The 10001-nt window shown below is 37.9% G+C and overlaps 1 protein-coding gene across 1 annotated transcript; it reads right to left on the reverse strand.

Annotated features, from left to right (window-relative positions):
* Positions 1 to 4079: 4079 nt before the first annotated feature.
* Positions 4080 to 9675, reverse strand: LOC106064869 (polypeptide N-acetylgalactosaminyltransferase 10-like). Its single transcript, XM_013223505.2, has 2 exons — positions 9517 to 9675; positions 4080 to 6692 (listed from the first exon to the last, which is right to left on the reverse strand). Exons 1-2 carry the CDS (start codon positions 9628 to 9630, stop codon positions 4860 to 4862), a joined length of 1947 nt encoding a protein of 648 aa, XP_013078959.2. The 5' UTR covers positions 9631 to 9675; the 3' UTR covers positions 4080 to 4859.
* Between the last annotated feature and the right edge of the window lie 326 nt (positions 9676 to 10001).

Consider the following 10001-nt stretch of genomic DNA (forward strand, 5'->3'; position numbering starts at 1 on the left):
TTAGAATAAAAAAGAAAATATCGAAACCAGTAAAATCATCAATTCCTACTTTATGTTCCAATACTAAAATAAATTAAACATTCATATTTTATCATTAGAAACAAAAGGACTCGAACCCACGCCTTTCGCTTTATTAACGCAACGCTCTAAGAACTTAGCTAACCAGCCGCACTAGTATGTTAGAGCTTTCGGCTTGGTTCAATGTCCGAATATTTGAAGTATATTAATAAAAACAAAAGTTTAGTAAATAAGTCGACCTCCTTTCCTCTTTGTTTCCTTGAACATGCACCCTCCTTGAGTTACCGACTAACTTAAGACACAACTTTTTGTTTCTTTGAACATGCACCCTACTTCAGTTACCGCCTAACTTTAGACACAACTTTTTATTTCCTTGAACATGCACCCTCCTTGAGTTACCGACTAACTTTAGACACAACTTTTTATTTCTTTGAACATGCACCCTCCTTGAGTTACCGACTAACTTTAGACACAACTTTTTGTTTCTTTGAACATGCACCCTACTTGAGTTACCGACTAACTTTAGACACAACTTTTTGTTTCTTTGAACATGCACCCTCCTTGAGTTACCGACTAACTTTAGACACAACTTTTTGTTTCTTTGAACATGCACCCTCCTTGAGTTACCGACTAACTTTAGACACAACTTTTTATTTCTTTGAACATGCACCCTACTTGAGTTACCGACTAACTTTAGACACAACTTTTTGTTTCCTTGAACATGCACCCTACTTGAGTTACCGACTAACTTTAGACACAACTTTTTGTTTCTTTGAACATGCACCCTCCTTGAGTTACCGACTAACTTTAGACACAACTTTTTGTTTCTTTGAACATGCACCCTCCTTGAGTTACCGACTAACTTTAGACACAACTTTTTGTTTCTTTGAACATGCACCCTACTTGAGTTACCGACTAACTTTAGACACAACTTTTTGTTTCTTTGAACATGCACCCTCCTTGAGTTACCGACTAACTTTAGACACAACTTTTTGTTTCTTTGAACATGCACCCTCCTTGAGTTACCGACTAACTTTAGACACAACTTTTTGTTTCTTTGAACATGCACCCTACTTCAGTTACCGCCTAACTTTAGACACAACTTTTTGTTTCCTTGAACATGCACCCTCCTTGAGTTACCGACTAACTTTAGACACAACTTTTTGTTTCTTTGAACATGCACCCTCCTTGAGTTACCGACTAACTTTAGACACAACTTTTTATTTCTTTGAACATGCACCCTCCTTGAGTTACCGACTAACTTTAGACACAACTTTTTGTTTCTTTGAACATGCACCCTACTTGAGTTACCGACTAACTTTAGACACAACTTTTTATTTCCTTGAACATGCACCCTACTTGAGTTACCGCCTAACTTTAGACACAACTTTTTGTTTCCTTGAACATGCACCCTCCTTGAGTTACCGACTAACTTTAGACACAACTTTTTGTTTCCTTGAACATGCACCCTCCTTGAGTTACCGACTAACTTTAGACACAACTTTTTGTTTCCTTGAACATGCACCCTCCTTGAGTTACCGACTAACTTTAGACACAACTTTTTGTTTCCTTGAACATGCACCCTCCTTGAGTTACCGACTAACTTTAGACACAACTTTTTATTTCCTTGAACATGCACCCTACTTGAGTTACCGACTAACTTTAGACACAACTTTTTGTTTCCTTGAACATGCACCCTCCTTGAGTTACCGACTAACTTTAGACACAACTTTTTGTTTCCTTGAACATGCACCCTCCTTGAGTTACCGACTAACTTTAGACACAACTTTTTATTTCCTTGAACATGCACCCTCCTTGAGTTACCGACTAACTTTAGACACAACTTTTTGTTTCCTTGAACATGCACCCTCCTTGAGTTACCGACTAACTTTAGACACAACTTTTTATTTCTTTGAACATGCACCCTACTTGAGTTACCGACTAACTTTAGACACAACTTTTTGTTTCCTTGAACATGCACCCTCCTTGAGTTACCGACTAACTTTAGACACAACTTTTTATTTCTTTGAACATGCACCCTACTTGAGTTACCGACTAACTTTAGACACTTTTTGTTTCCTTGAACATGCACCCTACTTGAGTTACCGACTAACTTTAGACACAACTTTTTGTTTCTTTGAACATGCACCCTCCTTGAGTTACCGACTAACTTTAGACACAACTTTTTGTTTCTTTGAACATGCACCCTCCTTGAGTTACCGACTAACTTTAGACACAACTTTTTATTTCTTTGAACATGCACCCTCCTTGAGTTACCGACTAACTTTAGACACTTTTTGTTTCCTTGAACATGCACCCTACTTGAGTTACCGACTAACTTTAGACACAACTTTTTATTTCTTTGAACATGCACCCTCCTTGAGTTACCGACTAACTTTAGACACAACTTTTTGTTTCTTTGAACATGCACCCTCCTTGAGTTACCGACTAACTTTAGACACAACTTTTTGTTTCTTTGAACATGCACCCTCCTTGAGTTACCGACTAACTTTAGACACAACTTTTTGTTTCTTTGAACATGCACCCTCCTTGAGTTACCGACTAACCTTAGACACAACTTTTTGTTTCTTTGAACATGCACCCTCCTTGAGTTACCGACTAACTTTAGACACAACTTTTTGTTTCTTTGAACATGCACCCTCCTTGAGTTACCGACTAACTTTAGACACAACTTTTTGTTTCTTTGAACATGCACCCTCCTTGAGTTACCGACTAACTTTAGACACAACTTTTTATTTCTTTGAACATGCACCCTCCTTGAGTTACCGACTAACTTTAGACACTTTTTGTTTCCTTGAACATGCACCCTACTTGAGTTACCGACTAACTTTAGACACAACTTTTTATTTCTTTGAACATGCACCCTCCTTGAGTTACCGACTAACTTTAGACACAACTTTTTGTTTCTTTGAACATGCACCCTCCTTGAGTTACCGACTAACTTTAGACACAACTTTTTGTTTCTTTGAACATGCACCCTCCTTGAGTTACCGACTAACTTTAGACACAACTTTTTGTTTCTTTGAACATGCACCCTCCTTGAGTTACCGACTAACCTTAGACACAACTTTTTATTTCCTTGAACATGCACCCTCCTTGAGTTACCGACTAACTTTAGACACAACTTTTTGTTTCTTTGAACATGCACCCTCCTTGAGTTACCGACTAACTTTAGACACAACTTTTTATTTCCTTGAACATGCACCCTCCTTGAGTTACCGACTAACTTTAGACACAACTTTTTATTTCCTTGAACATGCACCCTACTTGAGTTACCGACTAACTTTAGACACAACTTTTTGTTTCTTTGAACATGCACCCTACTTGAGTTACCGACTAACTTTAGACACAACTTTTTATTTCCTTGAACATGCACCCTCCTTGAGTTACCGACTAACTTTAGACACAACTTTTTATTTCCTTGAACATGCACCCTACTTGAGTTACCGACTAACTTTAGACACAACTTTTTGTTTCTTTGAACATGCACCCTCCTTGAGTTACCGACTAACTTTAGACACAACTTTTTGTTTCTTTGAACATGCACCCTCCTTGAGTTACCGACTAACTTTAGACACAACTTTTTATTTCCTTGAACATGCACCCTCCTTGAGTTACCGACTAACTTTAGACACAACTTTTTATTTCCTTGAACATGCACCCTACTTGAGTTACCGACTAACTTTAGACACAACTTTTTATTTCTTTGAACATGCACCCTCCTTGAGTTACCGACTAACTTTAGACACAACTTTTTGTTTCTTTGAACATGCACCCTCCTTGAGTTACCGACTAACTTTAGACACTTTTTGTTTCCTTGAACATGCACCCTCCTTGAGTTACCGACTAACTTTAGACACAACTTTTTGTTTCTTTGAACATGCACCCTCCTTGAGTTACCGACTAACTTTAGACACAACTTTTTGTTTCCTTGAACATGCACCCTACTTGAGTTACCGACTAACTTTAGACACAACTTTTTGTTTCTTTGAACATGCACCCTCCTTGAGTTACCGACTAACTTTAGACACAACTTTTTGTTTCTTTGAACATGCACCCTCCTTGAGTTACCGACTAACTTTAGACACAACTTTTTGTTTCCTTGAACATGCACCCTACTTGAGTTACCGACTAACTTTAGACACAACTTTTTGTTTCTTTGAACATGCACCCTCCTTGAGTTACCGACTAACTTTAGACACTTTTTGTTTCCTTGAACATGCACCCTACTTGAGTTACCGACTAACTTTAGACACAACTTTTTGTTTTCATCAAATAATAATTTTAATAACTGTTAAAAAAAATAATAATAAAATGGCAAATTACATTTTGATTATGTTTCTTTTGGCCGTATTGAGTCTATAGTCCATATTTCGGTTATGCTACAGAACACTAGTCAGTCTAACCCTTTAAGTGTTAAAATTATGGATATCAGACATTTATACGCTCATCCGGGGATAAATCTTTACTAGAGCGAAAAAGAAGTAAACTAAAAACTAGACTTAATGGTGTAGTTGATCAAACTTTTCGGCAAATCATAAGTTGTACAGCTACCACCCTATATAAAGTATCGTATTTTTAGGACAAAAAAAAAACACACACAAAAAAACACGACTTTTTGCAGTAGTTCTAAAGGTCAAGTTAATGCTGACGTCATTGTGATTCAAACTTCGCATGTTCGAAGCTATAAAGATTCAAGCTCCAAGCGTTCGAATCCAAATCCAAGATGTGAAACTGATTACAGCATTAGACAAAAATATTGTGTATTCATGATTATTGGTTCCAATACAAATTCTATACAAAATAGATACCTAAATAACTTATGTCAGTGTCATGTTGAGTAAATGTTTATGTGTCTCCCAGGTTGAATCTACAGATGTTGTGTTATAGGATTCAAAAGTCCAAGATTGAGTCGGTGAGGTTTTATTGCAGGGTGATGTTTGCAATTGAAATGTACGGAATTGAAAATCAACGCACATTTTTGTGTGTCCGTTGACAATCAGACCCGAAGCTCTATCCCAGAGAAACAGCTCAGTGGGTTTCTCTTCAAATAGAAAACAGCCCCACATGACGATTTGGTTGCCCCATGCGTTGCAGAAGCATTTATCGTATCTCCTCACTTGGAGTCGCCAGTTGTACATGAAGGTACTGGCGTTTCTGTGACTGCACTCCACCACTGATAATGACTGAGTCTCTCCGGAAATGCACAAAGAGTTATTCCGAACGCTTTTAATTTTGCCCCAGGCCATTAGAGGTGGCTCTACAAGTGGAAAGTATTTGGGGATATCAGGGGCAACCTCTTTCATAAACCAGTCAAATGATTTGCAATTGAGTCTTTTTCGCAGTTCAAATTGACTTGTCAAATTTCCAGGATCTACAGTTTTTAGCGCAGGTCTTCTCTGGAAGAAATATTCCTTGTATTCATCCATCCAAACTAAAGCAACGCGTAAGAGATTTCTTTGATCCACTTTAGTTTTGAGTAGCTGTTGTACGTACGGCAGGCTTCTAAAAACATGTGCAACACGTGAACAAGGGGCGTCCACAACCCGCCCGCCACACATCCAGGACTTGAAAGAGATTTCGAACTGTTCCCCTCCCCAGATCTCAAGACCGGGGTCAAACATACCGATCTCTTCCCACCACCTGCGTGAGATGGCCATGGCGCACCCGATCATGGACGTGACGTTATGCGGGACAGACTCGTCTGCTTGATGTACAGGAAGTCTCTGATACACCAAAGCCCAATCAAAAGCCCCTCGTTCTCTATAGATAAGCCCACGAACTTCTAAAGTTTCATCCACTGTGTTGTCTATCATTGGACAAACTATGGTTCTATAATCCAATACCATCGGCTCAATGAGAGGCGGTAAAAAGTTGACATTTACTTCCACATGAGCATCGAGGAAAACCAGAAAACTTCCAGTGGTTTGATTGGCACCTATAATTCGACTTCGTATTAATCCTTCCCGTTGTTTATTTCGTACAATTCTGACGTTTGTGAAATGTTGGGCAATATATTCTTCAAGAGGTGCTTTCAGTTCTTCGTTGGTGCTAAAATCATCCACCACAACAATTTCACGCAAAAGTTTTTTTGGCGATCTGTTGACTATACCATGGATAGTTCTAAGTAAAGTAGAGTTCCTTTCGTTGTGGAATATCGTCACAAAACTGACAGAATTTTCTGGCAAGTTTTTAAGGAACAGTTTCTTCTTGCACACCTCTGTCCTGCTATCGTTCAAACTTCTTTCCAAAGAAATATGATCGCTAGCGTAGGCGTTGTATTTGTATCTTTCTTTTAGACTTGCCACAATTTTTAGTTCTTCAGCTGTCAAATTTTGAGTGAAGCCTCGACCATGTTCCCCAGGACCTTGTCTTTCAGCATCCCTGGCCATTAGTTCGTAGTCGTTCCAGTCCATTAGTTCCATGGCGTTAGTCGTAACGGCTCTTTGAAAAGTGTGTGAGTCTTTGCGTAGCTTGTTGCCCACAAAGGTTTTGTTGGTTGATTTATTGATGTCACGTGGTGCGTCAGGTGGTACCAAGTTTGGATTAGCTTTTTCCTGATCGGGCTTTGATGGCGCAGGTTTGAACTTGTCAAATGAGTTTTGCAGCGATTGTCCGAAACTGCGCACTTCATTGTGTAATTCTTGGATTGCCTGTTAAGAAAAAAAACACATTTTAAAAAAATATGGTAACTAGATTAAAATACTCACTTTTATTTGTCTCGACTTTAACAATCCAGAATGTTAAAAGTCTTTATGTGTGTAGTTATTGGTTGCAACCAGCAGAAATGTTTTCAAAGAATATTTTTGATGATTTATTGGTAAGGGAGAAACCTCTATGTGTGGAACCCGGTACATGATGCATCCCATTGACCCCCCTTTCCCATTTCGAATGAAAAAAATCCTTCGGACTACCCCATCCCCCAATCATAGCCAGCTGAGAACCTGGAGTAGAATGTAATGAAAAATAAAATAAAGATTTGGTTATCAAACAATTTTCCGTTTTTTTAAATAATGTTATAAACCTGGGGGTAGTGGTGTGAGTGTAGTCAGCCGACGCAAATCGCCCCAGGCCAGAGCTAGACGAGCGGTCAACCGTGACGAGTTATGACGGTCAGCCGAGTCAAGTGTCAACAGGACGGTTCGGGAAGGATCGCCGTCGTGAACAGAGCTCAGGGGCGTCACGAGAGTTGTAGTCATCTGACCACCTAGAAACGTCGAGCGGCGTTCTGTCCGGTTCGAGAAGGCCAGTAGGGACCCTATATAAGAGAGGAGGTGTCGCAGTCAAGACGGTCGAGAAAAGGGGCTCAAAACAGCAAGGTTCAGAAAGGAGGTTCACGACAGGAGTCCAGAACACGGTCGACTACAGCACAGTTCAGCGGTGTGGTTCTGTACGGAGCATTACGACGGTTCAGTGCGGAGTACTATCAAGTACAGTTGAGACGAACGACGTCTTGATCTTGGTCTGCGATCGAGTCCGACACAACGAGCCTAGTGTGTGAAGTCAGTCCTGAACTGTTGAACCCAGTGCAAGCCCGGAACGAGACGGAGAGGCCAGTGCAAGAGTTGATACGGCGGAACGGTGTTATCGGAGAGATATTTGTACAGTGTACGTGTTGCCAATTGTACAGTATTGGCTGTTATTTATTCAACTATTAAAGTGTTACGTTACTTTGGAGCCCTGAGTTGTCAAGTTCTTTAAGTTGGTGGTGTATGGTGCAGTTTGCAGAGAGCCTGGATAGTGAGAATCGTAACAATAATAATTAAACTATGTTTAAAATCCCAAATATATGTTATGAATGTTTATTAAGGTTAGTCCTTTTTTTAAAATTGTGTTTCGTAGATAATTTGTAAGCATTTTGTCTACTAGAAAATCTTTTTTCTGAAGATAATCTTGGAGATGCAAGAGGCCCCCACCCTCCATCCAGCCAAACGTTCTCCTGCGCTCTAAACTTCAGAAACTCTTTACCCCGGGTAACATAACGCCCTTTTTTTTTTGTCAAAATAGTACAAAAAAAAAATGACTGAAGCATGCCAACATTGATGTTTTTCTTGCAATCAGAGCGCACTATTCATTCTAGTAAACAAAACAATTCCTTCCACATATAGTGCGCTGGCGTCTATGATCATCGTAAGATCATCTTCGTGTTAAGTAAGACTTCTGCCTCGAACCTTTTCTTTTTTGTTACATAAAAGTCGTGAACACAGCGATATTCACCAGTCAGGAGAATTTCGACCATTCTGACACAAGAAAGTCGTGAAGAATTAGCAGAGAGATTTGGAAATGTTCTCTTCCAAACGTTTTAAGTTAATATTGTCGCTGAATCCGCTCGCGAAAACGGTAGACATTTCAAAAGATGCTTAAATATAAGATAAAATAACATGTCTTACTTAAATATAACATGAATTGACGTGTCTTACTTAAATATAAGATGAATTAACATGTCTTACTTAAATATAAGATGAATTAACATGTCTTACTTAAATATAAGATGAATTAACATGTCTTACTTAAATATAAGATGAATTAACGCATCTTACTTAAATATATGATGAATTAACATGTCTTACTTAAATATAAGATGAATTAACATGTCTCACTTAAATATAAGATGAAATAACGTGTCTTACAAGAGAAATTAACATCTCTTATTTAAATATAGGATAAAATAACATGTCTAACTTAAAATGTTTATACTTAAACAATGAAAATACTTTTTTTTTTTGGCCCGATAGATAAATTAACCTGCTTTCCCACCACCTTTCTAAATGATTCTTACACGAAGTAGGAAATGGAGAATCAGTTTGAACTTTGCCTGAAAACTGTTTACTTTGCCTGTAATATATTAACTCACTGACCTAAACCTAAATATTCTTCACCCACAAATGACACGAAAGTTTCCAAAACTCCGTTTGTAATTTGAACCCAAAGCACAAGTCATACAATTTATTTTTCTATAATTTTATATACACTATTTCGCGGTTTTGTTCAGCAATATTTATTTATTTTAAACGAAAGAAGAGTTCTTAAAACATTTATTTTCACATTTGTATCTCATTGATAGTGAGGCAAACCGAACTTTAACCAGGCAGAGTTCTCACGTTCGAAACAACAAATAATCGAACATAATTAGGAAAAAAATGTACATTATTTCAACGTTCTTCTTCTTAGTTTGGTCTAAAAACCAAAACATTCTAGAAATATTTGTGCAATATATTTAAATCTACACATATGTACTTATATAGAACGTGTTCAGTCCAATACCCAGCTGTTACACTTTTAAAAAAAAAACGAAATTGAATAGTTTTTCATCGATATTAGGCTACATTTGAACTTTATTTGAACATTCTTTTAGCGTGGCAGTAAATATAAAAATATGTAAGAAAAATATGTAAGTTTTAACAAATGTAAAAATAAAGTCCATAGCTACAAATGCACTACACCGAGCTGTAGTAGACTACCGTGACTGTGTATTACCTTCATAAAGTTGTCAGACTCGATTGTGTTATTGAGAAAAACAAAAATAGCTACAAAATAGAGAGATACCACGACTAAAAAGAACCAACGATGTCTCTTCACGAATCGTCCCATTTTGTTTTCTTTACTTGCCTGCCAAGATATTTTGTAGGTTGAAGAGAAAGTTTGAAAGAAACAAGAGAAACAGCTGGCTCAAAGAAGGGGGGAGGGGAGGAACTTAATTTATTTATTGCTGTTGCAACTTTTGGTTCAGATAAAATTATAAGCTTATCAACTGATAAACAAGATAAACATTTCCAATAGTCCATATTTAGTAGGCTATGCTTAGTACGCTACTTCACTCAAAAATAAAAGAAATCTTAAGAACTTTTTTAGAATGAATATTTTTTTAAATACTAGGATCAATGATGTCGTCTCTACCCCCCCCCCCCCTCTCTCTCTCTCTCTCTCTCTCTCTCTGAATATATATAGGTGTGTGTGTGTGT

Source organism: Biomphalaria glabrata, chromosome 1 (assembly GCF_947242115.1).
Source record: "Biomphalaria glabrata chromosome 1, xgBioGlab47.1, whole genome shotgun sequence".
Classification (NCBI taxonomy): Eukaryota; Metazoa; Mollusca; class Gastropoda; family Planorbidae; genus Biomphalaria; species Biomphalaria glabrata.

Bases quoted from the DNA above. Each gene is read 5' to 3' on its own strand.
- LOC106064869 (XM_013223505.2), bottom strand. From the start codon at position 9,630: ATGGGACGATTCGTGAAGAGACATCGTTGGTTCTTTTTAGTCGTGGTA. The intron at 6,693-9,516 runs GTAATACACAGT...TTTTCTTAACAG, and splicing joins AGTCTGACAACTTTATGAAG to GCAATCCAAGAATTACACAA.